Genomic DNA, 27,466 nt, shown 5'->3' with positions numbered 1-27,466 from the left:
AAGCCCTCGCACAGAAACGAAGACCCAACACAGCCATAAATAAAAATAAATAAATAAATAAATAAATAATTTAAAAAAAAAAACAAAACCTTACCAGGGACTTCCCCGGTGGGCCAGTGGTAAAGAAACCACCTCGCAATGCAGGGGATGCGAGTTCGATCCCTGGTTGGGGAACTAAGACCCCACATGCTGCGGGGCAATAAGCCCGTGCGCCACAACTACTGCGCTCGCGGGCCTCAATTAGAGAGCCCGTGTGCCACAAACTACAGAGCCCAAGCACTCTGGAGTCCACGTGCCACAACTAGAGAGAAGCCCACACACAACAAAGAGCCTGCGTGCTGCAACGAAAGATCCCGCATGCCTCAAAGAAGATCCCACATGCCGCAACTAAGACCCGACATAGCCAAATAAATAAATATTTTAAAAAAAGAAGAGAAAAGCTGATCACCTCACACCTGTGAGGAGGAAGCTTCTCCTGCAAGCATCCCCTCCCATGTCCTGCTGGTTTTTCCTGCTTCCAATGCACCCAGCCCCAGCTGTATTTCGCACAGAATTCCTGCCACTGCTGGGTTCCTAAGTGTAGATTCTCCCACCATAATCAAATATCAACCAGCATTCCCTCTGAAATGTATTTTTAAAGGTTTCTTCTATCTTCCCTTCAATAAAAAGTGAAAAGTGAGCTTTTTCCTTAGGAACATATACCAGATGACAAACATTACCGGAAAATGAAAGTAGCGAATTCTAGCAACAACTTTTGGGTTTTTTAAGATTGATTTTTGTTCAAATATTAAGACAAAGTAGTGTCTCAACAGATAAATACTCCTGCTATCCCCAATATAGTTTTTTGATTCCCTAGAATTATACTTCTGTGTTAGAAATTGAAAGAAACATTAAAATCAGCTATGTTAAAAATGGACTACAGCTGAACAGGGAATTAGGGGCCTAGTGCACAACTTATAAGACTATCATCCAGCTCTCTGTTCACTGCAGCAGAAGGCAATCAGTACCCAGAATTAAATCCAGACCCAGAACCAAAGAACTACCTCACTGGCTGCCCTGCTGTACCAAACACCACTCCCCACCTCAGAATTCTGACACTTGACAGATGGAACCATTAGAAGAGTTACTGGCCTTTACAGTGTCTGACCCCAAGCAATTAGGGCTTGGCACTTCTAGTTTCCTTGAAAACAATCTTATCTTAGTTCAGGCTGCTATAACAAGTACCATGGACTAAGTGGCTTACAAACAACAGAAATTTATTTCTCACAGTTATAAAGGCTGTAAGTCCAAGATCAGGCCAGCATGGTCAGGTCCTGGTGAGAGCCCTCTTCTGGGTTTCATACTACAGACTTCTTGCCAAAGGGGGGAAGCACCCTCCAGGGTCTTGAGGGTTTTTGGGTTTTGTTTTGATAGCACTAATCCCATTCATGAGGGCTCCACCCCATGACCTCTCAAAGGCCCCCCTTCATTTCCTAATACCATCACATTGGGAGTTAGAATTTCAACATATTCAGTCTATAGCAAAGCACTGTCCATTCATCATCAAGTCTTTTTAAGTGAGCATTGTCAGTCTGGGTAGCAGAAGCAATACCTAAGTCAGGTACCTGCCATCTCCAATCAGAACGTGGGAGAGGGGAGAAAAGCAGCATAGATAAGGGCTGGCAGGAAGCCCATATCAAAAGCAACCAATCACCTGTAGTTTAGTCAACAGTATGATACCCAGGTCAATTTCCTGGCTTTGATAACATACTCTGGTTATGTAACATGTTATCATCAGGAAAAGCTGAGAAGGGTACACAAGAACTCTCTATTATTTTTGCAACTTCTTGCAACTCTAAAATTACTTCAAAATAAAATATTAAAAAAAATTTTTTAGCTACCAATCAGAGGTCAGTTTTTAACAGGCTAAGGGACTGAGGCAAATAAAGACTTAAGTAAACCTTTTCTAACTGCTCCACCTCTAGCTTTTTACCATTTCAGTATGCTTTAAAGTTTACGTCCTTTCTTAAGGATTTTATACCCTTTGTTAAGGTTTCTTTAAGATTGTTATCCTGACATACCGTTTCCAGGACTGGAAACAAAATGGAAAACATGATCTTGTGTTTATACAAAATCTTGCTTAAAGTTTGGCAGTTCCTGAAAAAGTTAAACATAGAATTACCATATGATCTAGCAATTCCACTCCTAGATATATAATCAAGATTATTGAAAACATATGTCCACCCAAAAACGTGTACATAAATGTTCACTGCAGCATTAGTCATAATTGTCCCAAAGTGGAAACAGCCCAAATATCCATCAACTAAAATGTGGTGTATCTATAAATATACAATGGAACATTATTTGGCCATAAAAAGGAATGAAGTCCTGATTCATGCTACAACATCAATGAATCTTAAAAATATTTTGCTTAAGTGAAAGAAGCCAGAAATAAAAGACAACATATTACATGATTTAAATGAAATGTCCAGAGTTAGCAAAACCTCAGAGACAGAAAATAGATTAGTGGATGTCAGGGGCTGAATATGGCGTGGAGGCAGAGGATAAGGAGTGACTATTAACGGGTACAGGGTTTCTTTTCGGGGTGATGAAAATGTTCTGGAATTAGACAGTGGTGATGTTGTAACCACCTTGCAAGTACACTACAAACCACTGAATTGTATACTTCAAAATGGTGAATTTTACGGTATGTGAATTATATCTCAATTTTTAAAAAAAAAAGCAAAACAAAATATTCTGCTTCAAGCAGAGGAAAAATTTTCTTTTTTTTTTTCCAGGCTTATCCTGGAACAATTAACTTTGCCTTGGTGAAGTACCTCACATATTGTGCTGAAGCTTGTCCTTGACTAGTCTGGCATAAGGCTAGTAAAGTGCTACACTTCATTCAACAAATACCTATTATGAGGTATTGGGGAGCAGGGCAAAGGAGGAGACAGGAAAGCATTTCTAAAAATACACAATGGAAAAACCAATCGTTACATACCTGAACACCTTCCTGAGTCACGGGGGCATTACCTTGAAGTAAGTACCCGCTTGGTAAACTGAAAATGTTGTTAATTGTAACATACCATTCTCCCTTTTCCCCAGATAAATATCTGTGGTTTGCCTGTCCTTCTCTTTATAATTACTGAAATTTTCAAAATTTGAAGAGGCATCATCAGCTTCAAGTGTTTCTATATTTGAGAAACATGTTCACAAGGTTCTAGACCTCTAGGAATTCAGATTATCATCTGATCTCCTCCTAGTCTTCATCTCTACAGACTGAAACACGCTCACAGCTTGGGTGTGTCTTCACAGGGCAGCCAGCCCCTCCTTCACCTTGACCGCCACAGCAAAGGGCTCTCCATCACAGCACCTTCCGCAGGACCAGAGCTGCACACAGCACTCGCATCACGATTTTGTATAAACACAGGATCATGTTTCCCATTTATTTCCAATACTGGAAACTGAATCATAATGCTTAGCGAGAGATTTGACTATACCAAATAAGACTGATTTCTTTCTTTAATTGAGTATACGTTGAGCTTCATGCATAAATAAGCATTGTGCATAAACTTCGTGAGAACTTTGACAACTCTGCCCAAGGAGGGTGCCCTCACTCAAATCACTTCTTTGGGGGCTGTTTTAAAAGCCAGTTGATAAGTCAAAGCAAACAACAGTCTCTCTGCCTTAGAGCCACACCTGAATTCTGATTTTGAAAACTGGAATTGAAACTGTGACATCTCTGATGCTGTGTGACCTCCAACTCTTCCCTAAATTAAATCTACCCTAAAGAATAAGGATTTGCCACCATGAAGAATGTTTCTTGGAGAGAGCACCACAGGCTCAGAGTAATTCTAGATGAGCAGTTCCAAAAATAAAAACCTCCCTCGATGATGACCCTCAAACTATAACTCTTCTGGAGGTGTTAATTTTGGTCCTTGTTTCCAAAAATTAAGTGAAAACAGTACACAGTAATAAATACATTGTTAGTATATGAAAAATATGAACACATATACAAAGACAGAAGATCTAGTAAGAATGAAAAATAGTGTTAAAGTGAATGACTTTAAGAATTTTCTTGAAGTGACTGTTACACTGTTACGTTAAAAAGGAAAATACACCATTGATGTTAGTCGTAACCATTCTTATCATACACTGTGTTCTGATATATTAATAGTCTACAACAACGCCTACGTCCCCTTCTAGGTCAGAGCCCTTGACCCTGAGCCTGACTCCACGTGGGGAGAGGCATTCATCTCCCCCCCGGAGGACACCACCGGACATTGGCCCACAGAAAGCTTCCTCTTCTCTACCCACTCACACAGCTTTGTAAGGGCTCCCTTCTCTCTCTCAACTTGGAATCTCACTAAACAAAAGGCGAAGTGTCCCCTCCAGTGAGATGACTTGTGAAAACAGTTACTTCAGCTAATCCCAGCACTAATCCCTGGGCCATCCAGCAGTTTATGCTGCTCTATGCCACTTATACCCTTCTTCTGTTTCTTATTTCCAAGACAATTCAATAAGCAAAATAAAACAGTTCTCAAATACACGGTGACTCAGAGTTCTTTCTAACGACAACAAGAAGAACAGGCAATACTAAGAGCTTAAGACGTACAGGGCTGTGCTAGATCCATTTCTGAGACATGAGAATCTCTATCCAAATCTAGACGTGGCTGACTCCAAAATCTGCATCTTTGGCCATTACTCTTAGAAAACAATAATTAAAAGTTCTTCAAGTGCATTTATACAAAAAGTCTCATTTAAGCCTCTGAACAGGGCTGTGAGCAATGAAGGTGACAAAGACCCTGAAATGCTAAGGAGTAGAGCAGCTTGGCCAGGACCCCCGAGCTAGGAACAGAACCAGAACCAGAACCTAGGACGACCAACTAGATCCCTCATCTTTCCACTGACCCAGCGCCCTGAAGTCTAAACGAACCACCTGGAAATAGTTATTGCCAGTGGTTTCCTAGACAATGAGAAAGAAGAAAAGGCTAAAAATCAATGGGATTTGGGAAAAAAGCCGCCTTCTCTCAACAATGTGATACCTTCTACTTTGGTCACACTCCCATCCTCCCTTGACATCGCAAGGGACCTAATATGTAGAATACAAAACGACAAAAGTGGTGAGCTAGAAACAACCATGAGTTGTGCAACCACAGACTCAATATTGAGTCAGGTTCGCTGCTCTGACTGGGAGCCCTTGAGCACACAGCTCCTCAGGTGTAAAGTTACATCAGCTACCTTCGGGTAGGTCAAGTAATAGGCACAGAGTAGGTGTGCAAAAACTGTCAGCTCCCTTATACCACAATCAACTCCAGGGCTGGCAGAGGCTCCAGGGTCATAAAATAAATAAATAAATAAATCTCTACTCTGCAAGTTCGTCCCTTCAGAACGCCACTGATTCAAATGGAATTTGCTGACAGGAAAAAATACTTTCTCCTGGCAGTAGCACGTTCCCTGAGAAACTTGCATTAACTAGAGAGTAAACATACCAGCATCCTCCCACGAGAAACAAGAACATTATTCACAGCAGTCAAAAGGTGGAAACAATCCAAGACTCCATCGATGGGTGAATGGATAAACAAAATGTGTCTATACGTACAATGGAGGATTATTCACCTTGAAAAGGAAGGAAATTCTGACACGTGCTACATCATGGATGAATCTGGAGGATGCTACACTAAGTGAAAAAAGCCAGTCACAAATGGACAAATATATATGTGAGTCCACTTCTATGAGGTACCTGGAGTAATCAAGTTCACAGAGACAGAAAGTGGAAGGGTGGTTGCCAGGGGCTGGTGGGGGAGGGAGTGAAGGGTTAGTGTTTAATTGGTACAGAGATTCAGTTTGGGATAACAAAAAAGTTCTGGAAATGGAGAGTGGTGATGGTTAGACAACACTGTGAGTAGACTTAATGCCATTGAACTACACACTCAGAAATGGTTAAAATGGTAAACTGTACGTTACATATATTTCACAATTTTTTTAAAATAGCAAAGATACTCTGATCATCCACAAAGGCCTTGGACTCTGCTTCCTGGGGCCTGGGCCACACCTCACCATTGCCCCCTCCCTGCCCGGCTCATCTTTCCACCCTCTTGAACAGGTCCACCCCGAGGGCACTCACCGGGCCGCAGGTTCACCGTGACCTCCTGCGGCGTCATCTGGATGACGTCTGACCCCGCGGGGCTGGAGCCCTTGCTGCTGAGAGGCAGGCTCCGCAGGACCTGGGTGCTGCTGACCGGACTCTCAAACTCGCCGCCACAGCCGTTCCTGACCAGGTTTGCCTTCAAGTCGCACCGGGAGGTGACCGACCGCAGGCTGCCAAAGTCCTGGAGGTGCGGAAACAGGGGAAGAGGGTAGGAGGCGGTCAGAGCGGCTCCAGGACACCTCAAGCTGTAGACTCATCACCACCCTGCAACCTTAGACCCTCTACATTCCACTTCCTAAAAGCGGACAAAACAATAACTCCCCCAAGTGCCTCACCAAGCATCATGAGGGTTAAGTGAGGTGTCGGATGTGAAAGCATTTTGTAAGCTGTAAACATGCACAGTAAAAATGTTTGGTCTCGTCATTTTAATGGTCAAAAACGCTCCTTTAAAAAATGTGCCTGTCTACATGATAAGCAGGAGAAAATAACTGATATGGTCAAAAGTTGCATAACTAAAAATTTTTGAAAGATACCATACAAGTGGCCAAGTAATCATCACTCAGACAATCAAGAGTTAACTTCTGAGCCGTTCCCTCATCTACCTTGCAGGCACAACCATTCTGGAGAGCAATGCGGTACCTTTTGACCCCTTGGTCGCCTCCTAGGAATTTACCACAAGAAAATTATCAAAAGGAAAGCAAAACTCTATAAGATATATACTGCATGTTCTTCAGAATAGCACAATCATAAACTTGAAGCCAAAATCCCTAAACCAGAAGAAAAATATGGTATATCACCTCAATAGATGATACAGTCATCACACATAATTATGAAGACTAAGCAGAAATTTCAAAACATTTATATTAAGAAAAAAAAATCAGAAAATAGAATGGTATATGCATTAGGATGCCAAAGAAAAATTAAAAATTAAGATAGTTGAGGTGTTAGGGGAGAGGGAATAAAATGATATTTTTCTTTTTCTCTTTATTGTTGTTTAAACAATAAAGCCACATTGATAAGAAAAATCTTTCTTTTCTTCAGTTGGATTTAGGAGAAGGCTGTGCATCAGGATGACCCACCCTAGTTTGGGGCACTAGGAGTTTGGGCCATTTACTTTAAAATGAAATTATATACTTTGTTATCAAGTAGGATACCTGTAAGCAGTGATCATTTTCTAGTAAGGGGGTTTTCAATGGCAAAGCAAACCCATTCATTGCTGGATGTAGAAAAGAAGATCCCTTCCTCCAGCTGGTTGGACTGGAGTAATGGCTGGAGGAGTGAGATGCTCTCTCTTCCTCCCGCCACTGTAAACACTTTGCCAAAGAGCCTCAGATGAGTCAAGAGTCCGCTGACCGCAGAGGGGCTCCCCTCCCCCTTCATCATGGTCTAGGATGCCCCAAGACCAGTCAGTGCCCACTGGGGCCTTTGCAAGATTCAAGACCAAGAAGTCAAGAAGACTTTGCAGTATTTTTAAGTAAGTAAAACCAGATGTGTTGTGCTGGGCCTCTGTGATTTTGGTTTTTCGTTTGCTTATAACTGAATGTTTTTGTTGTTTTTTTAAATTTTGTCTATTGAACTCTTGACATGACGGGAGATCTTGCATGTCAACAACCTCGGGACTGCACTGTAAATATAAATGGCTCCACAGACACTTGTGGAACAGGGTGAGAACAATGATTATTCAAGAAATTACAAGATTCCAAAGCTGAGGTTTCTAAACTGGGTTCCGAACAGTCTAGCTTGGCTCTGATGAAGCAGTAAAAACCTCCCAGGGATAGGGGAAAGGAGAGGTAACTTCCTGAGGGCCTTACAGGTATGGGACTGCTGTCTTGAGCTGTGTGAAGCACAGGGTGAATTAGCTGTCCAGAGCTGAAAGGGCTTAGGGGTTCGCCTGCTCAGAGCTTACGTGGCTAGAGAATTTCTGAACTTCTTGCCAGCATGCTGGGCCTTGCTGCCAGCTCCTCCAATTCCAAAGAGCTGGTTGTCCTCCACCCAGTTCTGATTGTCAAAGTGCACCTGTCTTGACCAGACCACTGCACATCCCCTCCCCACCCCACCCCCCCACCAGGCTGGCGAGGAAAGCATCTTCAGTCTCCCAGGAGCGATGGAAACCCCTAACGGCCCTCCCCTTGGTCTGAAGCAGCTTGCACTCCGGAATAGACTAGGTCACAGAGCCAATCTCTTTCACCCTAAGCAGGAGGCAGCTACGTGATTCCTCACCACAGCCTCAGCCATTCACGTCATCAAAATCATTCCCTAATGCCTGGACACCTTCACCAGCAATGAACTTCGTCCAAGCTTCCCAGGCAATCTGCTCAAAGGCCGTTTCTGATAGACAGTACCAGTCCCTGAGGGAGGACTTGTACAGGGTCACCTGCTGCTCAGGCAAGATGCACCTGCTGGGCTCCTCGGGAGACTTTAAGTCCAGGACATGCTTCCCAAACCTGAAGAACTGAGAGGCAGCCACGGAGTGCCGATTACAACCTTGTTTGCGTAGCTGGCTTTCCGGATTGTGCTCTGGGGCTTCTTTATTCTCTAGGATGTTAGGAGCAAAGCCCTCTTCATGCCCCTCATTGGTAACAGCTCTCCCTTCATTCTCCTTAGTAACATTCTTCAAGGGGGTGGCAAACCTCCACTCCAATGCACGTGGCTTCCGTGAAGTTTGCTGCACCAGCAGGAAAGACCGTGAACTCCTGTCACCCAGCTGCCAGCGCGAGAACCACCACTGAGAACATTAAGACTGCCAGTTGCAGGATGACTTCAGAAGTGCCTACCACGTCAGCAACGTGACGGTACAGGGGGCCCACACCTCAGCAGCTCCAGCGTCACAAGCAGCAAGGGACAGCCTACTATGGCGCTCATACCAAACTCAGACTTGGCCTCAGGGCCATCCATTTCTATCAGGTCTGTCAACCTTCTCCTGTTTCACAGAGTTCAGTTTCTTGCTACTTGGGGAAGCCCCAGTCGTTTCACTGATGTGCTTGAGAACCTTTGAGACACCTTTATATATTGAGTCCTGTCACTGTCCCAGACCTTTAGGGCCTCAAAGACACTGGCTGAGGCACCTCTGGGCATGGCAAGTCTGGAGAACCTTCTGAGAGTAAGGCAGCTATCTCGACATCAATCAAGGATGCCCACAGTAGATGAAGGTCCCTCCGGCATGCAGTCTGAAAATAGCCATGACTGACTTCTAGCATAGGCTCTTGCTGCCCAAGAAAGGGACAGAAAACTCTGCAGACCCAGCAGGGAATGGTAACCCCACCAGCCCAAGAGCTTTTCCTCTATTCCCCTCCTCTAGCTCCTCTCTAGATATTTTAATTTTGAATAAGGATGGATGCATATTTAAAGAGAGGAAACCAAAACCACAAAGACCAGGGGCATATATGGTGATGGTTATGACCTTCCAGGTACACACACGTTATAAATAAAGACAATGCGTCAATACCACCATTTCCAAGCTTCGAATTCAGTGAATGCAGATGCCCCAAATTATAAACCCTTGGAGGAAAGGAAGACTCGTGATTAAGAAAACCCTCCTCACACGAGTGACATCCTGAAGTTTGATATGCTAAGAGCCTATAGATCCCAGAGACCTGACACCTGACCCTCTGCCAGGTGTCAGAACACAGCAAGTTCCAGGGGGAAGGGACCTCGGATGCATCACCTGGTGCCAGCCCCTCACTTCTACAGATGAGGAGTCAGAAGCCCACACGCCTAAGTTCATGCACATGTGCACCGGAGAAGGTTAAGTTCCTCCGGCCTCAGCTTTTCTGGACGTAAGCTCGGTGTTCTTTGCATCGTCTGCCTCCCTTCTCAGCCAAGGTCACTGCTGAACTCCAGAGCAGGAAACTAACTCTGGGCCCCCAAACTCCATCCCTCTGAATCTAGTATTTCCTTGCTGCCCCAGGTGTTGAGCTCTCCCTGCCACCTATCACACTTGGAGGATAAATATCCACTCGATGCAGAAAAACAGGTACGAGTCTTCATCTCAACACAGAAAGATGGAAACTACTTTCAGGATGGGCTCTCACGGGGCAGCTCAAGTGCTCACAGGTGCTTACAGCTCTGTGCCAGGAGAGGTTTCAGTTCGTGAAGGAAGCACCTGTCCATGGTCTCCAGAAACACCGTCATGAACCCTCCAGAGGGCTCACGAGGGAAGGGTAACTACATGGCAGGCAGATTACCAAGAGAAGCAACAGAATGCACACGGGAACGTGAAATACCTTTCAGGGCTTTTAGTCACTAAGCGGTAATAATACAAGAAAGAAAAGGGAGGCGTTCCAAATTTAGATGGCTTTTACTTTGTTCTAACACTGGCGCTCAGGGTTTTTACAACCTGGCCCTCTCTGCTCCCTCCATCGCCTGTTACACGGAGGATATAATGAGGTCTACTGTTCGCTGTACACTTAACTCCCCTACGTTCTGTTAATAAAAAACCTCCCTCCTGCACCCAAGGCCAGCGCTCAGCGGGCTCTCTGCTGTCCGGCACCGTGGCCAGGGCGCTCAGCTTGTCCGCCTGCGCCACTCTGGTCATCACGTCCTCTGGGCGCCTCGCTGCCTGCTGCGGAAACAGACAGCAGGGTGGAAGAGCTGAGAAACTGCAGGCCTGGGGGAAGAGGAACCCAAGCAGGAAAGGGGGCAGACTGCCGGATCCTGGGATGAGGGGGAAGAAGTCGCAAACTGGTGAACAGGCAGAGAGCTGGGCAGAGGCAAGGAGCCGGCTGCTTTCTGCGCTTCGGCCCTGGCTTGATGGAGCCCCCGTGGATTAGGGGGCGGGGGAGGGGAGCAGAAGGTTAAGGGATGACAAACTGAACCTTGTGCACCATCAACACACCCCCACGTGGCCTGCCTGCCTGGGGGATGGGGAAATCCCTGTCAGCTTCCGCTCGGCTCACTTAATGCACTGGACCAATGTTCATGAAGCACCTGCAATAGGCCGAGATGCTTCCTTTCAGGACCGCAAAGAGATGTTCTCTCATAGATCTGTATTTTATTGTGAGCTGGGGCGGACGCTTATGTTTTTCATTCCTTCCCAGCTCAAAGGAGACTACAGGTCACGGCCCCTCCCTCTCCTTTCCCCACCACGGTAATCTCCCAGAAGGCCCAGGCGGCCGGTCTTGCCTCCCGGCCTCTACTCTGTCTCCTTCCCCACATTCCCGCCTCCAGTCCTAGTGATCCCTTCATGCCTCCTCTCCACGTCCACCTCCACGGCAAAGACCCTTCCCCGCGGCCCAGGTTCCCCATCTCCTCCCACGTCTGCCCCTACATCCACCATCCAAGCACCCCAGGCCTCCCTGCTCTTGTCCCGTGGGACCCCGCACGGTGGCCACGCCTGCCTGGTCCTTCTCCCTCTGGTTTCACAGCAGCCTGGACCGCTCACGGCAACATGGCCTCAGGCTGGCTCACTTTCACACCCCAAGAGCCTCCCTCACCCCCAACCCTGAGTGCCATCGCCCTGCCTCTGCCTCCACCGGGGCTCCCACAACCCTGCTTTCTGTGCGGGGCCGGGGGGACCACACGCCAGTCCTTCGGCCCCGCCCACTGCTGCCCAAACCTTGTCCTCTGTCCAGCACGCTGGCCTCCCTGCCCCCGGCACAGGCTGCTGGTCCACAAAGCCCCTTCCCCCTTCCTCCCCAGCACACAGCTAGATTAAGTCTCCCAGCTCCTACCGCACTTAGGCTGAGGGATGGAACTGGTTTTAGGTGAGAAAATGTGAATGGAAACAACATGGGCTGTCCCGAGGTCTTGCCATAAAAGCATTCACACACATTCTTCCCTGCACACGTCTCTTCACAGCTAGCTGGGTTGTGAAACTTACTCTCTTAGAGCAGAGGTAAATGTCTACTTTTTAAAAATGAAGGACAAAATAGATAATAAGCTGCCGGAGTTTGCTGTATGTTTTACGCCATGCAGTACAAACAGCACAGGGAGTGTTCAAGCTGGCCGAGAACAGCCCAGGGCTGTGACGAAGGACAGGAGACGGGGGCTGAGCTGTGTGGTAAAGACCAGCAGCAGCCCCTCCACATCCTCGTCTAGGGTAAGGGAGAGTCTGACAACTCTGGTCTTGAAGCCAGAGGGTAAGTCTAAAGCAAAGGTGCCGGGATTTCCCTGGTGGCACAGTGGTTAAGAATCCGCCTGCCAATGCAGGAGTCACGGTTCGAGCCCTGGTCCAGGAAGATCCCACATGCCGCGGAGCAACTAAGCCCGTGCGCCACTACTGAGCCCATGCGCCGCAACTACTGAAGCCCGTGAGCTCTAGGGCCTGTGTGCCGCAACTACTGAGCCCGCGTGCTGCAACTACGGAAGCCCACACACCTAGAGCCCGTGCTCCGCAACGAGAGAAACCACCGCAGTGAGAAGCCCGCGCACCACAACGAAGAGTAGCCCCCGCTCGCCGCAACTAGAGAAAGCCTGCATGCAGCAACGAAGACCCAACGCAGCCAAAAATAAATAAAATTTTTTTTAAAATCCCCAAACACATTAAAAAAAAATTAAAAAAAATAAAGCAGCGGTCCCCAGCCTTTTTGGCACCAGGGACCAGTTTCGTGGAAGACAATTTTTCCATGGACGGGGGCGGGGGGGATGGCTCAGGTGGTAATGCGAGCGATGGGAGCAGCAGAAGCTTCACTTGCTGGCCTGCCGCTCACCTCCTGCGGTGCAGCCCGGTTCCTAATAGGCCACAGACCAGTACCGGTCCGTGGCCCAGAGCTTGGGGACCCCTTGTCTAAAGCCACCAGGGAAAATGAAGCCACAGTTAGAAAATGAAGACAGGAGAGCCAGGTTAACAGGCCCATGCAGCAGACCCAGGCAGACTGAACCAGCATGAAGTGTGGAGACGGGGGGGCGGTGAGGGCACTGGCTGACTCAAACGCCACACCTGTGGGAGAATACAGTGACAGGAGGGGGACTGGGGAGGAGATGGAATTAGGCTACAAGCAGTGTCAAATGCAGAGTAAGACGTCCCTGTCCCCACCCCAAATAAATAAGGAAGCCATTGTGGGACCTGGAGCAGCGGGCTCCTGACGGAATGTGTCTGGGGGTTAATCTGTGGTGGTACGCAGCCACAGGGCGGCTGGCGGCGGGTCGGCATCCACGGGAACACACTAGTTAGGGACCTGGCCCTCCCTGGCCCTCCACTCGGCACCGGCCCTCCAGCACACGCATGTCATGTGCTCTTGGCAGAAACCTCACTTCTGTGCTGATGTCCCAGGATTCACTGTTAAGGCACTCGGCCACACTTATCCTGTCTTGCTAAGGGGCAGGGGTTGATCAAAACTATTCCTGAATGCCCCAAACCCAGCTCTCTGGAACACGCTCAGGCCATGGGGAAAGTTCACCTCCCAAGAGGACGGGAAGCCGCATTCCCGTGCAGGCATCACAGGAGGTTCTTCAGCCAAGACTGAGGCTGTAAGCACAGAGGGAACCGAGGTGTGGGCCAGGACAATGATATGCTCCGCGAGATAACATCAGTCACTACCAGTATCGGGACGTCAGACTTGGGAAGTACTAGCACTGGAACGGAAGAGACCTAAAGTAGACAATCCAGCCCAGCTTCCTGACCCACTGCCCACATTCCACTAGAAAATATCCGTAGATGACAAGGTTCAGGAGGCTTGGTTGCTTAGCAGTCCCATCCACAAGCCCTCTCGTGAACTGATCTCATTTTGTACTCCCAAAATGCTGGAGGGTGAGAACTGTCATCTTCATTTTACATACCAAGAAAGTGACAATAAATCATGGTAAAACTGAGATTTAAACTTTCGTTTTCTAACTCCATGTCTTTTTAGCAGGGCTCTTTTATCAAATATGAATTCCTGCCAGATTCTTGGCCAGACCTGAAGATGAATAAGACAAAGATTCTCGAGAAGGTAATGATTTAATTGGGAGGAGGTAATGATTTAATTGGAAGCAGGCATGAAAACAAATGCACAGAGTAAGAGGTTATAAGTGCGACGGAAGGAGGACAGACTACAGGGGAGACAAAGAGGTGGTCATGGCCTGTATGTGCAGACACGTAATAAACAGCCACTCAGTGAAATCCTTCCATCAATCTCTTACTGAGCAACTACTATGTGCCAGGCACCAGTCAGGGTGTGGGGAATCCAGCAGCGAAGAAAACAGATAAAACCCCTGCCGTAACATTCTGGTGGAGGGAGCTTACATTCTAATTTCAGATGGATGGTTGGACAGATGGATGGATAGATGGTTGGGTGGACAGACAGATGTGTCTGGCGGAAAACCATGAACGTTTTCATGGAGTAGATGAGTCTTGAACTAACTTTTTCTTCTTTTTTTATTTTTGGCTGTGTTGGGTCTTCATTGCTGCACACAGGCATTCTCTAGTTGCAGTGAGCGGGGGTTACTCTTTGTTGAGGTGCACAGGCTTCTCAGTGTGGTGGCTTCTCTTGTTGTGGAGCACGGGCTCTAGACGCGTGGGCTTCAGTAGTTGTGGCACGCGGGTTCAGTAGTTGTGGCTCACGGGCTCTAGAGCGCAGGCTCAGTAGTTGTGGTGCACGGGCTTGGTTGCTCCGTGGCATGTGGGCTCTTCCTGGACCAGGGCTTGAACCCGTGTCCCCTGCATTGGCAGCAAGATTCTTAACCACTGTGCCACCAGGGAAGCCCTTGAACTAACTCTTGAAAACTGAAGACAAGGTGTTGGTCAGGGAAAGGAGGGGAAAGCCAGGAAGGCCCTGCAGGAGAAGCAGCAGCACAGGGAAAACCATGAGGGTGTTTGTTCATCAGTCAGGGCTCTCTGGGGACCTTTGAGTCATTCCCTGGGGCTAAAGTGTTGGGGGCAAGCAAGGGACGAAGGTGGGGAGGCAGGCAGGGGCCACAGAACTTGGATTTGTCATGCAGGTCATAAGGAACCAGTGAAAGGTTTTAAAGAAAGTTGAAAACAAAGACAGTACAATTAAGCACAAATACGAGGGGTTCATATGTTGGGAAGGGTCCTCTCTCAAAGTAGCTTGTTTAGTAATCTTACTCTCTACTAGAAAAAAATTCTACAATAGTCACATGGAAGAGGCAGTGTAGCCTAGAAGAGAGAGCCTGGGCTCAGAAGTCCAAGAAGCCAGACTCAAACCCTAGCTTTGGAACGTGGTGTGGCCTTGAAACAGTCACTTCACCTCTCTGAGACGGAGATTTTCATCAGTAAAACGGGTGTATTGCCACCCACCTGACAGAGCTGTCGTGCGAATTAGAGATACGATATATGAAGTGTGTGGCATCTAGTAGGGGATCCCCACACGACTGTTTTTAGCCATCATAGGCTAAAGGAATCCCTAGACTTCTGGAGCTGCATCATGGCGAAGAGGTCTGGCCTCCCAGGAGCCATCCTTGGTCCTCCTGACAGGCACGCACACTGAATTGCAGAGGCCGAGCCAGCCCAAGTGGCGAATCTTGGGTTCTTTTAAAAATAACTTTAGTGGTGGACTAGTGCAAAGAGGGTTTGTGCTCCATGGTTCTAACAACTGTTTAGAGAAGCGACCCAGAAATTTCCCCCAAGACAGGAGGGTTAGAAATTGAATATTTCCTGATTAGCCCACCAAGCACTGATATTTGTATTGCTTTACGATAGCAATATGCTTATCACCACCCCAAACTTACATCCCTTCCTATAGGGCTTGAAGAAACAGCAGCCATTGTTTTCAAATAAAATCATTTCACAGAGGCCAGTTCATATTATTCATCCTCAGATAAGCCACTCCACGATGACTGGCGTCCACCACCAACAGGCCACCCACCCAGGCATGTTTTAAATGGTTATGCAACAGACTCACTTCAAAAGCTCAGGTCTTTTACCAAATAGCAGAAAACTATACAAGAGTCATAACTGGTTCCCCCACAAAAGGGAAGGAAGACCTTGCTTCCCTAAAACAGGATTAGAACATTCAACACGACCTAGAGACCCAACTTATAAAAATGTAGCTTTTCTTTTGTCATTGCCTTGGGAGAAAGAGGAAGAGGCAACTCGCAGAATCTGCACACTTTCTGCACAGTCAACTTGTGTGCTGTGGTGCAGCCCACGCCCTCCCCACCCCTCCCCTCCCCCACCCCTCCCCCACCCCCTCACAGCACTCCTCCCCTCCCCCACCCACATACCTCTTTGGAGCACCAGGCACATTTTGGGTGGATGAGCAGACATTCTTCACACGAGGTGGCACTTCCACTAGTGCATATGTTGAGACCTTCAAAGAACGGTAAAGATGCACCAATTAGTTTCTGGCCCTAATCTCTATCAATGAGGCTTTTGAATGGGGCGGGAGGAGGAGTCACTTCCTTTATTTTTTAACAGGGGACCTCCATGAGGCTGAGGAGTGCAAGGCCCCTGTGCTAACTGCAGGTGAAGGCTCACTGGCCAAAGCTAAACACTGACAGTTTTTGAAGCACCCACCACGTGCACACTTGTGTTAGCAACTCCCATTCCTTCTGCTGCACCCACTTAGATTCCCACCGCCTTCTCCCGTAACACAGCAGGTCCTGCCTCATTGAGGGGGAACAGGCCCCTTTACACTTAGTCCAGCCAAAATGACAAAAATAGTACAAAAAGGAAAGAAAAAAAAAAAAAAAAACTGATCGATCTTCTTCAGGCATAAGAAAATCCTAAATCAGGTAGTGTCGCACCAAATCCACAGTGTACCAAAAGAAGCCAGCACAGCCCTTAAAGAAGAATACATCCCAGGAATACAATGTCAGCTTAGGATATGGGAAATCCATTAATTCAATATATCCACTAGTAGGTCAAGTAAGAAAAAAGCATATCACCTCAGGAGGTAATAAAAAGGCATTTGATCAAATTCAAAATCCATCCCTGATTTTTAAATAAAATCAGAAACTAAGATTAGAAGGAAACTTCTTTATTGCTATAAACGTCACTTATTTCAAGCCCAGGCCAGTACCTCCTCCACTCCCTGTCCCTGTGCCATTCATCTGAGGAGGGGCCTCCCAAGGCAGGCTCAACTGTGGTACTGAGGTTAACGCCCTTGTCCCCTCTCCTCCCCCACCTCCCTACCTCACTCTATCCCCCCTCCAGCTCCCACCCCAACAGCAAAGACATTCTTTGTGAAACTTAGCATCCAGTTCTTTTTCTTCCTTTCTGAAACAACCCGGACAGATTTCTTTTGACCAAGAGCAGAACTGGTTGGTTTTTCTCTGAAAAGAAATAACTTTATTTGGTCCTCACAGCACTAACAGACCCACTGGTCTCTTCTGGTTATTGCCTAGGGGCACAGCAGATAAATAGAAGAAAGAAAAACCCAGGGCCACCAGCCCTAGGAAGAAGGGCTCAGACCATACAGGGGAAAAAAAGAGTCAACGAGATTAACAAGAGAGAGTAGAGGAGAAAACACCGGGAGGTGGAGACTATTCCCTAGCTCCACAAAACAACATAATATTGGTTGTAAGACATCTTAAAACTGTAACATTTCCCTAATTTGCTAATTTTAACTCTCTGCTTCTTCTTTGTCACTAGCAGTGAAAAGCCACAGAAATTGGGTGATGCAGGAAGCTGCACTGTGTCACCCCACACTAGAGGGAACAAATACCATTTGGGATAAGAATGGCAGCTGGCATGGAACCCGAGGTGCTAGGAAGAAAGGCAGGGCAGCTTTGGGAGCCCACAGAGGGCGAGAATGATGGTTTTCCCCCAACCAGACCCCAACCTGAACCCTCCCCACCTGCCATCGCCCTGTTGGGACCCCTGCCTCATACCCCTGGAGCTGGGGGACCACAATCTCACTGCCAGGCCTACAGCAGGACCTCCTGGGTGCAGTGCTGGACTCAGAACACACTTTCCAGGAGAAACAAGCTGGGACCAACCACCGTGCACACCTCATTTCAGAAGGAAGAGTCCTTCCCAGGTCCCAAACACTCACCAAGGAGGTCTTAGAATCCAGCCCATGGGGAAGTTGGGCTTGCCTGCCTCCTGCCTGCCTTGACAACCTCCTTTCTCATTTTAAAATGAATCCACTCACTTGGAGACTTTCAGATAGGAACTTTTTTTTTTTTTAATTGAAGGCAAGCTTTTTTTTTTTTTTAATTTATTTTATTTATTTATTTATGGCTGTGTTGGGTCTTCGTTTCTGTGCAAGGGCTTTCTCTAGTTGTGGCAAGCGGGGGCCACTCTTCATCGCGGTGCACGGGCCGCGGCTTCACTTGTTGCGGACCACAGGCTCCAGACGCACAGGCTCAGTATTTGTGGCTCACGGGCCCAGCCGCTCTGCGGCATGCGGGATCCTCCCAGACCAGGGCTCAAACCCGTGTCCCCTGCATTGGCAGGCAGACTCTCAACCACTGCACCACCAGGGAAGCCCCAGATAGGAACTTTTTAAAACACCTTTTAAATAATGCCATTTGCAGCAACATGGATGGTCCTAGAGATTGTCATACTGAGTAAAGTAAGTCAGACAGAGAAAGACAAATATCATATGATATCGCTTATATATGGAATCTAAAAAAAGGCTACAAATGAACTTATCTACAAAACAGAAATAGAGTTACAGATGTAGAAAATAAACTTATAGTTACCGAGGGATAAGGGGGGAGGGGAGGGATAATAAATAAATAAATAAATAGAATTAAAACATAATAAAATAAAAAAGCCTTTTAAAAAAGAGAATGATGGCAGGAAAAGTTTCAAACTGCCAGTTCCATGTTTTGGTCAAATCTCCTTACCTGAATCACTTTGCTATACAGCAGAAATAAACACAACATTGTAAATCAACTATACTTCAATTAAAAAAAAAAATATTCCCCAGAATACTTAGCTTGAAGTATTGACATTAAATAAATAGATGTGGATAACTGAAAAAAAAAAAAAAAAAACTCCTTACCTGTCAGAAACCACTACCTGAGGGGGTGAAAAAAATCAAAACTAGAATGAAAGTGACTTTTCTCCTGCTCTCCTCAACCTTATCAAGTACACACTCAGGCCCTTGTGGCATGTCATTTGCTTTGATGTATAAAATCATTTCTATAAAAATAATGGAATTGCAGAACCTTGGAGCTAGAAATGCTTTAGCATGAGCTCGTCAAGTCACCTCATTTTACAGTTGAAAACATGAGAAAACAAGAGTGACTTGAAAGAAGGAGCCCAGTCTACAAGTAAGAGGTCAGAAGGGGCACTGGCCGGCAAGTGCCCACATAGGGTACCTGCCTGGGGATCCCTGCACCATCCCAGACGCAGGCCATGTGACCAGTGAGCTCCAGGGTCCTCCGGAGAAGAGAAGTCCAACGGGCCCTCAGTCAGAAAGGAATTTGAGATTGGATGTCTCATTTATGTCTCTGCCCTAATCAACATAAATTCACAAACACCACTTTCTAAATACCAGGGGCTCATCACTGAGCTCTGGGACCTTGGGTCGGGGGTCTCGGGTTCACAGCGTTAAGGGCTCCTCCGTTCTGACCCATATCAGACTGGGCTCTGGTCTTCTGCTTTGTCATCCTGAAAGACCTTGGACATAATCCTGAAGATGCTCCAAGGATGTGACAGGCATCTGGTATGAAAACATACTGAACACCTGTAAAATATTTGTCATCCTTAATTGTTTCTGTTACTCTTACATATTCACATGCAATAGTAAAGTAGCTTCCCTGCACTCAAAATGATTCCTCTAAAATCACACTGCTATAACTTGTAATAACTGTAAATGGAAAGTAACCTTTAAAAATTGTATAAAAATTAAAAATTTATTTTAAATATAAAAATAAAATTAGGCTGCTGTTGGGACACATTAAAATTCAGGAAACCCTGTTCTAAGCATGTCCCAAACGCCAAGCACTGGACCAGGGGATGCTAGAGATACAGAGATGAATGACCCAGGCCTTGCTCCCCAGGAGCTCACAGTCTGCCAGGGACCAGGCAGCAGCCAGGAACTCAGGGAACCAGAAGCATAGACTGTGTGCTGATATGAGCCACAGTGCCAGCCTTACTCCCTCTGGCATCTCTCCTCTTTCCACCTATTAATATTTCAGTAAGCTTGGATTTGGCTGGATGAGTCACTTGGCACCAATAGCATTTTGAAAGGAAGGAAGCAATGAAAAAAACGTTAAACAGCTGCAGTTCACAAATGTCAGAGTGTTGTGTCTAGGTCATGGTAATAGGTGCTAGCGGCCCAGACAGTGGCCACAACTTTTCTTGGTTACTGTTTGCACAGTGACCATTCCAGCTCAACGTCAACTGCCTGCAGCCCTTAATGTCTCTGAAGCCGGGGGTTTACTGCAAACCATCATCTAAAAACACGCTCTCCTTCCAAAACTCATTGACTCATCCTTGCCTGTCATCAATCATATCCAGGCAGCCGCCATGTCCGGCCGATCCTTCCTTCAAGATGCATGAAATGTTTCTCCTGATCCAACCATTCCTGCCTGTACCCTCCTCCAGCCAGGTGAGAGAAACACAATCCCGAATTACATTTTACTCATTGTTTTCCAAGACAACAGAAAATAAAAACATTTCATCATTCTTGTTCAGGGGGCAGGGGGTGGGGGTGGGGGGAGTGGTAAGGCACTGGAGTGCCTCTCCCCATGCCCTGAACCACAATCCCCCCACGTGTGGCAAAGTCTTTCCAGTGCTGATTCTAGCAATTAAAGAGTCATCAGTCTAAAGATGTTACCATGAAGTGTAAATACGCCCTAGGAAGGATCTGTATTGTTTATATCTTTACTGCCTTTCTGAACAGCAGACATCTGCAAAACACGCGACAACGTGGGCTTTACAGATATGACTTGTTTTTTTAAAACACCAATTCAAACACTAGAATACTACGTGGCTTTAAAAAAGAATGTGCATGCTCCCTATTCCCTGCATACTGATACGAAGCTCACTCTGATTTACTTATCGCTAAGTTAACATAAAAGGCAAGGTACAGAACAGGGTGTTTAGTGCTGCGTTTCAATAAAACTGGGGGAGGGAGATTTATAATAAATGTACAGAAAACACTATGGATCCGTAAGAAACCGACAGGGATGGTCTGAGCAGGCAAGGGGGTCGGGGCAATGTCCCAGACTAACAGGCAACAAGAATGGAAGAGAGATCTCTCACCCTACACTTGTTATGCTTTAAAAAAGTATGTGAATATATTACCTATTCAAAAATTTATTTTTAAAAAGACAACTGGGGACTTTTCTGGTGGCACAGTGGTTAAGAATCTGCCTTCCAATGCAGGGGATGTGGATTCGATCCCTGGTCAGGGAGCTAGATCCCACATGCCGCAACTAAGGAGCCCTGGATTTTAGTTTATAATAACATATTGATGTGGTTCATTAATTGTAACAAATATGCCATATGAATGCAAGATGTAAATAACAGGCAAAACTGGAAGTGGGGCATATGGGAACTCTCTATGCTACCTTCTCAACTTTTCTGTAACTAAAATTGTTTTACATGTTTAGGAAGTTGAGGTTTTTGTTTTTAAGGTCACTGAAACCATGGTAGGAGTGGCCGGGCGGGGAGGACTCAACTGAGTACGGATCACTGTGTCCGTATCGGGACCTAAAGGTAAGTGAGACCCGGCAATTCACCACGTAGCACGTGAGGCAGCCCCCAGTCTCTCTAACAGACAGAATACGCTATGAGAGCAAGGGAAGGAGAGGCCAACTCTGCTCCACCCGAGGCATGCAGACAAGGCTTCACAGAGGACGGGACATTTGGGCTGGAGTCATGGGTTGAGGAAAGGCTATCCTGGCACGAAAGATCCAAGTACTTGTTGTGTCACTTATTGGCTGCAAGTCATTTAACCTTTCCTGGCCTCAGCATCCTCCTGCAAACAATTCCAGGGGTGGACTAAATGGCCTCTATCATAGATTCCAGCTCAAAAAATCTTGACCCACTCAAACGAGTTCTCTCCCTCGCACGGTGACTGTTTCCTCCTAATAAGTTACGTGCATAGTCCCTGACCTCAAAGCTAGTTGTAGAAGGAGGCAAGGAGGTGAGGATGGGACACTCCGCCTCCAACACACACACACACACACACACACACACTACCAAGACTCGAGTTCATCCATTCATTCAACAAGTATGAGTCAGGCACTGTTCTAGGCACAGAGGATACAGTGTCAAATAGAACGGACAAAACTCCCTGCCCTCACGGAGCTTACGTCCTGGTGAGGGGCAGAATGCTCAGAAGAGAAGATGGACAATAAGCCAGATACGGAAGTACATTAGATGGTGGTAAGTGCCAGGGAGAAAACTCAAGGAAGGCAAGGAGACAGGAAGAATGTGGGGCAGGAGGCTGCAGCTCTGGCTGAGCTGGAGACACCGAGAAAAGGCTGGCGAGGGGCGGGGGACGGGGGGGAGGCAGCCCACCGTGCAGAGATCTGCAGGGAGAGCATTCCAGGCAGAGGGAAGGGCTGCAGCTGAGCTCAAAGACAACGAGGCCCTCGGTGCTGGACTGAAGTGCATGAGGGGAAGTGGTGAGAGGCAAGGGGGGCAGGGGGTGTTCATGGAGAGCCTGGCAGGACACTGGCAGGACTTCCGGAAGCCACTAGAGGGTTTGAAGCAGAGCGACACGATCTAACTTGAGTTTTAACAGGATCACTCTGAGCGAGAGAGTTGAGAATAACTCTCCAAGAGACAAGCAACCATCTTTGAAAAACTCGGGGGGGGGGGGGGGGCGGGGGGAAGGGAACTAGCCTGGAGGTGGGGAGGGGCACTCTACAGCCCTGCCTCAAGCGTCCGCCACAGGGCAGGTGTCAAGGCCTGTCTGGGAGCAAACTTTTCACCATGTGGCCCAGGAATCAAACCCTGCATTCAATAGAAGCAGCAGCCTCACAAACAAATGGGCACCTATAAATAAAGTGTTCCTTTACATTTATAAAGGCCATTAATCCCATTCCAACTAGAAAGAAAGAGAACACACCACAGCCCTCCGCCCCGGCCAACTGAAAATACCTGTGAAGCGACCCCACCCCATTAACACAGCTGCACACCGCCACGTGAAAGGGGCACTATCATTTAAGTACTGCGTAATCGTCCCACACGATGTTAAAACTTCTCAGAATGTTTCCATGAGCTGGCTGGAGGAGAAAAAGTAGTTACCAGGGTAGGCAGGCACAAAGGGCCTTCTGCCAACTACTTAGATATTTTAATTCTCCGTTGCCTCAGTAGCTAAATAAGCATGGAGAACAAGCAGGAGAGGAATACTAATTAGAGCTAATTAGGCCCTGCCCTCTTCTGCCTCAATCCCTTTTATTGAAAGTCCCCCTAATTCAAGGATGATGGCGCTAAAGTGTAAATACCTAGGGTAAACAGCAGCCGACACACCAAACCCCCTGTTTGCATTTCTGAACCTTTGCCTGGTTACCTGAGGAGGGCTGCAAACCCAAGGCCAAACTCCAACAGCCCCAGCATAGACCTCGGAATCATGGGGGGAGGGAGTGCTGCCAACAGGAGCGCAGTAAATAGGATAAAGGGCTCTCCTAGGATTTCGAGCATTCTAACGTGCAGGACATTCACCAGAAGAACATTTGATTTTTTTCCTTTTAATAAACAATGATAGCAAACATGACTCCAGTTCCGCAGCCCGATCAATGCCACACTCCTCCCTCCTTCTTAGTAGAGATCAAGGGCCTCACCCCAGAGAAACCCTTCCCTGGTTATGCGGGAAGACCATATCTTCGGGTCCTGTCTGGAGGCCCTCGGCAAGGGGATAATAAGGAGAGCAGATAACCCTGGGATGGGGGTTGTCAGCCTGCCAGGGACTTGTTTGAAGTGAGCCCCCTTAAATTAGAAGTGTGTTTCCTGCTGGATTAAACACACAGATGAAAGATGTATACAAACTTTGAAAAACAGAAATCACAACGCAAATGGAAAATAATGTATTGAAAGAATTATTTGCAACTGGAAGTATTTAAGGTTTTACTAAAATCAGAATGTCAAACTGTAAGGAAACTAAGAAGTCATCTCCTTCAGCAGTTCCCAAACTTTTGGATTTCACAGATCATTAGGGTCATTATGATTTAAAAAGAAAACAAAAAGAGAAGGTAAAATGTATATAGGATTACCAGATTTTTTCTTTTGCTCAAAATGAAAATCTACTCTCTATTATCATTACAAATTATTAAAAGAAGTTTTCCCACCAAAAATAAAAAAGACATAATTTCAAATTAAAGGACAGTCCTTGGGAAGCAGGGGGCTGTTGGCAATGATATACTCCTGTGTGTGACACAGGATACATCCTTCTCTTTGCCTTTCCCTGGGGACCCAGGAAAACATCAGCAATGGGCACTGGTTGCCAGATGGGTGTTTGGAAACCGGTGATCTACCCCAAGCTCTGGAGTGAAAAAAGAAACCTGCTACAGTAATAAGTTTGAATTAGGCCCTGAAGAAAGTTTTTGTTTGCCCAGACCTCTCCTCTTTCTCAGACAGAAACCTCCACTGCCTTCATGTAAATGAGACACGGCAGGGGACAGTCCTTCCCTCCCTCGCAGCCAGACATCTGCTTCACGAGAGCAATCAAGAATCTCGGGCTTGAAAGTGAACTGAGCACCACAACACAATTATCTCCTACGGGAAAGGAGAAAGTTTGGAGCTTCCTGCTTTTAGGGGGGAGAAGGGATGGCGGTAGCTCATCTGCCTGGCAGCCCCAGCGCCCAACAGAGCATCCCTCCGCTGCGGCCTCCCAACTGCCACATCCAGCCCCCTCCCAACTCCGAAAACCTAAAGCAGGTAACGGAGGGCTCCTCACGCAGCCGCCGGCCCCGGGCAGTATCGCGCGAGTGCAACTGCACACCCCCTGCCCTCCGTTCCAGAATCAATCCTCCAGAATTAAGGGAGTGTGCTGCACGGGGTGTTTGTAAACTCCGGGATAAAGCCAGGCAGAAGGAATCAGATCGGGATGTTCCAGCTGGGGCTTGGTTCCCAGCTGGAGCTTGGTTCCCAGGTGGGGCTGTGGTTTGGGACGCGGGTCTCCCCTCGGGTATGCGAGGGCTTGGGGGAGGAAAGAGGGGGTTACATCTTTAAAGGAAGGCGGCTGGCCTAGGCACGGTGAAACTCTAGGATTCGCTACGAGGGCCTGAACACCCGCGCTTCCAGGAGACTAGCCCCCTCGGGAGTAGCCCTGGCCCCCACGCTTTGACTCCAGCGAAGACTCCGGGTCACGCGCCTCCAGCTGCCCTTCGTCTCCCCGGGACCAGGGTACCGGCGGCATCACTCGGCGCCTCCCAGCAGCCAGGCCGCCCCCGGCCGGCCACAAGGGCCGCTTTGTGCCGGGAGTGCAGAGCCCCGATCCCGACGCGGGGCTGGCGGCGGCCCTCCCCGCGCAATGGGCGCGGGCGCTCGCAGGCTGGGTCAGCAGACGGGCAGGGCTGTTTACACAGGAAGGCTTCTCCTCGCCCGGGAGGGGACCGGAGGCCGACGACAGCCCTGCGGGCTGCCGCGGGCCGCGCGCGGGGTGGCGCCCGCAGTACGGAAGCCCCCCACCGGGCCGTCCCCAGCGGCTCGCCACCTGGGAGTGCCCCGAGGATGCCTCCCACCTTCAGACAACGGCCCGGGGCCCTGCCCCTCCGAGACGCCAAGGGCGGCTCCGTGCGCCACAAAGTTTCTTTGCACCGCCAGCGGCACGGCTTACCTGGGAGCCGGGGCACGAGCGCGCAGAGCCCGAGGAGGCAGGCGTACAGGGGCGCGGGGGCCCGCGGCATGGTGGGGCGCCCGGCTCAGCTGCGGCGCGGGCGGCGGACTCCGCGGGGGCGTGCGGCCGGGGCGCGGGGGCGGGGGGCCGGGGGCCGCGGCCTGGCGGGAGGCGGGGGCGGCTGCGCTGGCCCGCGCCCCGCCGCCACCATCCCTCCCGCAGCGCTTGCCGCCGAGTCCCGGGGCCGCCGCTGCGCCGGCTCCCCGGCCGGGACGCCCGGGGTGTCGCCGCTCGGGACGGTCCCGGCGGGCGGCTCTGTGCGGGGAGGACTTCGGCTCCGGGACGCACCGCGGGCTGAGGCTCCCCCGCGCGCCGGTACACTGTGCCCGTCGCCTCCGCCCCTTCCCTTTTCTTCCTCCCTCCGGCCCGCGGGGCTCCACTTTCCTCCTCTCCTTACTCCTCCCCTTCTCTCCCGGTCCCGGCCCCCGCCCGGCTGCCACAAGGTCAGTTTACGGCGAGGCGGGGCGGGCCGAGCTCCGCCCCTCCCAGGGACCGGCCGGCACGGGAGGCCGAGGGCATCCAGGTGGAAGTTGCTTCCGGCGCACCTGGCGGCCAGGGCAGGGGTCGAAATCCTGGGGTAGCGTCTGGCCCGGCTTCCCTAGCAGCTGGGGGCTACGGGAAGGGGGAGGGGCACGCTGCACGGGCGAGCCGAGATTATACTTGGGGTTGCTGGATTTAAGGAGAGAGAGCGGGTCCGGGGCGGGGAGCGGGGAATCGTGCCGTAGCAGTCTAGTCCTCCCGAAGCCGCGCTCGCCGGAGGGACGGAGCACCGGCGAGTGTTACCGCGAGGCGACGCGCTCTGTGGGGGAGTGAGGGCACGTGGGGCGTGGAGGCACACACAAAACGCACTTTTCCTTCATTAAAGTTTTGCCCCTTACGCGGATTCGAGACTGGCCAATATGTCACTATTCTGCGTTTTTCTTATCTCAATACGCTGGCGGTTTCCGTGAAGCAGAACAAATAAACCGAAGAACAGATGCTCAGGCTTTCACCTTATCCTTTACACCTGAGCTGGTTCTAAAATTGACTGTAAGGAGCGGGGGTGGGGAGCTTCCCCTAACAGCACGTGCAAAGGACCAGGTGGGCTTGGGCTGGGCCACGATGAGTGGGTTAAGACTGGAATGGTTAGGCAGCGGAAGAGGCAGCCTTCACGTACCAATAGAAGGAAATAATAGTAGGATGCCTAACACGTACAGTACAGAAAGCACACAGCTAGCCAGGCACTGAAATGTAAATACTTACCTTGTTAATTCACGAAATCCTCCCCACAACCCTACTGTTATCCAGCTGAGAAAACTGAGGCACAAAGGGGTTAACTTGCCAGAAGTGACAGAGCTGGATTCATTGTCCAAAAGTTCAGAATGCCTCGACTGAAAACAGAAGCAGTAAGAAGTAAAGAGCAAAGTGATCTGAACTTTGCAGATCAGGAACCAGTTGGCGAGATGGCTCTGAGTGGGCCAGCAGTTCTAACTGCCCAGATTAGGGAGCTGCAGTTTAACTGTGCACTCCCACCCCACACTCTACCAGGGTGGTGCCCTAATGCCAGAGAAAATAAACTTATTCTTGTGGTATCGTGTGCATAGAGGCCAAGCTCCAACTTCCACTTGAAGGACAGTGTTTTATGCTTAAACTCCATGGAAATATCATCGTACTTTAAATATTCCCCATGTTTATTGTGATGTAAGAGTTATGCTTGTCCCCAAACATT

General features: G+C 48.5%; 1 protein-coding gene across 2 annotated transcripts in view; it reads right to left on the bottom strand.

The window, feature by feature from the left end:
* Positions 1–26,171, bottom strand: part of ITGB5 (integrin subunit beta 5) — a 111,448-nt gene extending 85,277 nt beyond the window's left edge. The window contains exons 1-3 of one of the 2 annotated variants that reach the window (XM_082458553.1): positions 25,699–26,171; positions 16,235–16,320; positions 6,110–6,314 (exon numbers count right to left, since the gene is read on the bottom strand). In XM_082458553.1, the coding sequence (XP_082314679.1) occupies positions 6,110–6,314; positions 16,235–16,320; positions 25,699–25,768 (361 nt within the window). In that variant the 5' untranslated portion in view covers positions 25,769–26,171. The remainder of the gene's footprint in view (positions 1–6,109; positions 6,315–16,234; positions 16,321–25,698) is intronic. The other variant, XM_082458552.1, reaches the window with a different exon arrangement.
* Positions 26,172–27,466: the final 1,295 nt, after the last annotated feature.

This window comes from Balaenoptera physalus, assembly GCF_965194825.1.
Source record: "Balaenoptera physalus genome assembly, chromosome: 4".
NCBI classification, from domain to species: domain Eukaryota; kingdom Metazoa; phylum Chordata; class Mammalia; order Artiodactyla; family Balaenopteridae; genus Balaenoptera; species Balaenoptera physalus.
This window is presented reverse-complemented; position numbering and strand designations above follow the sequence as displayed.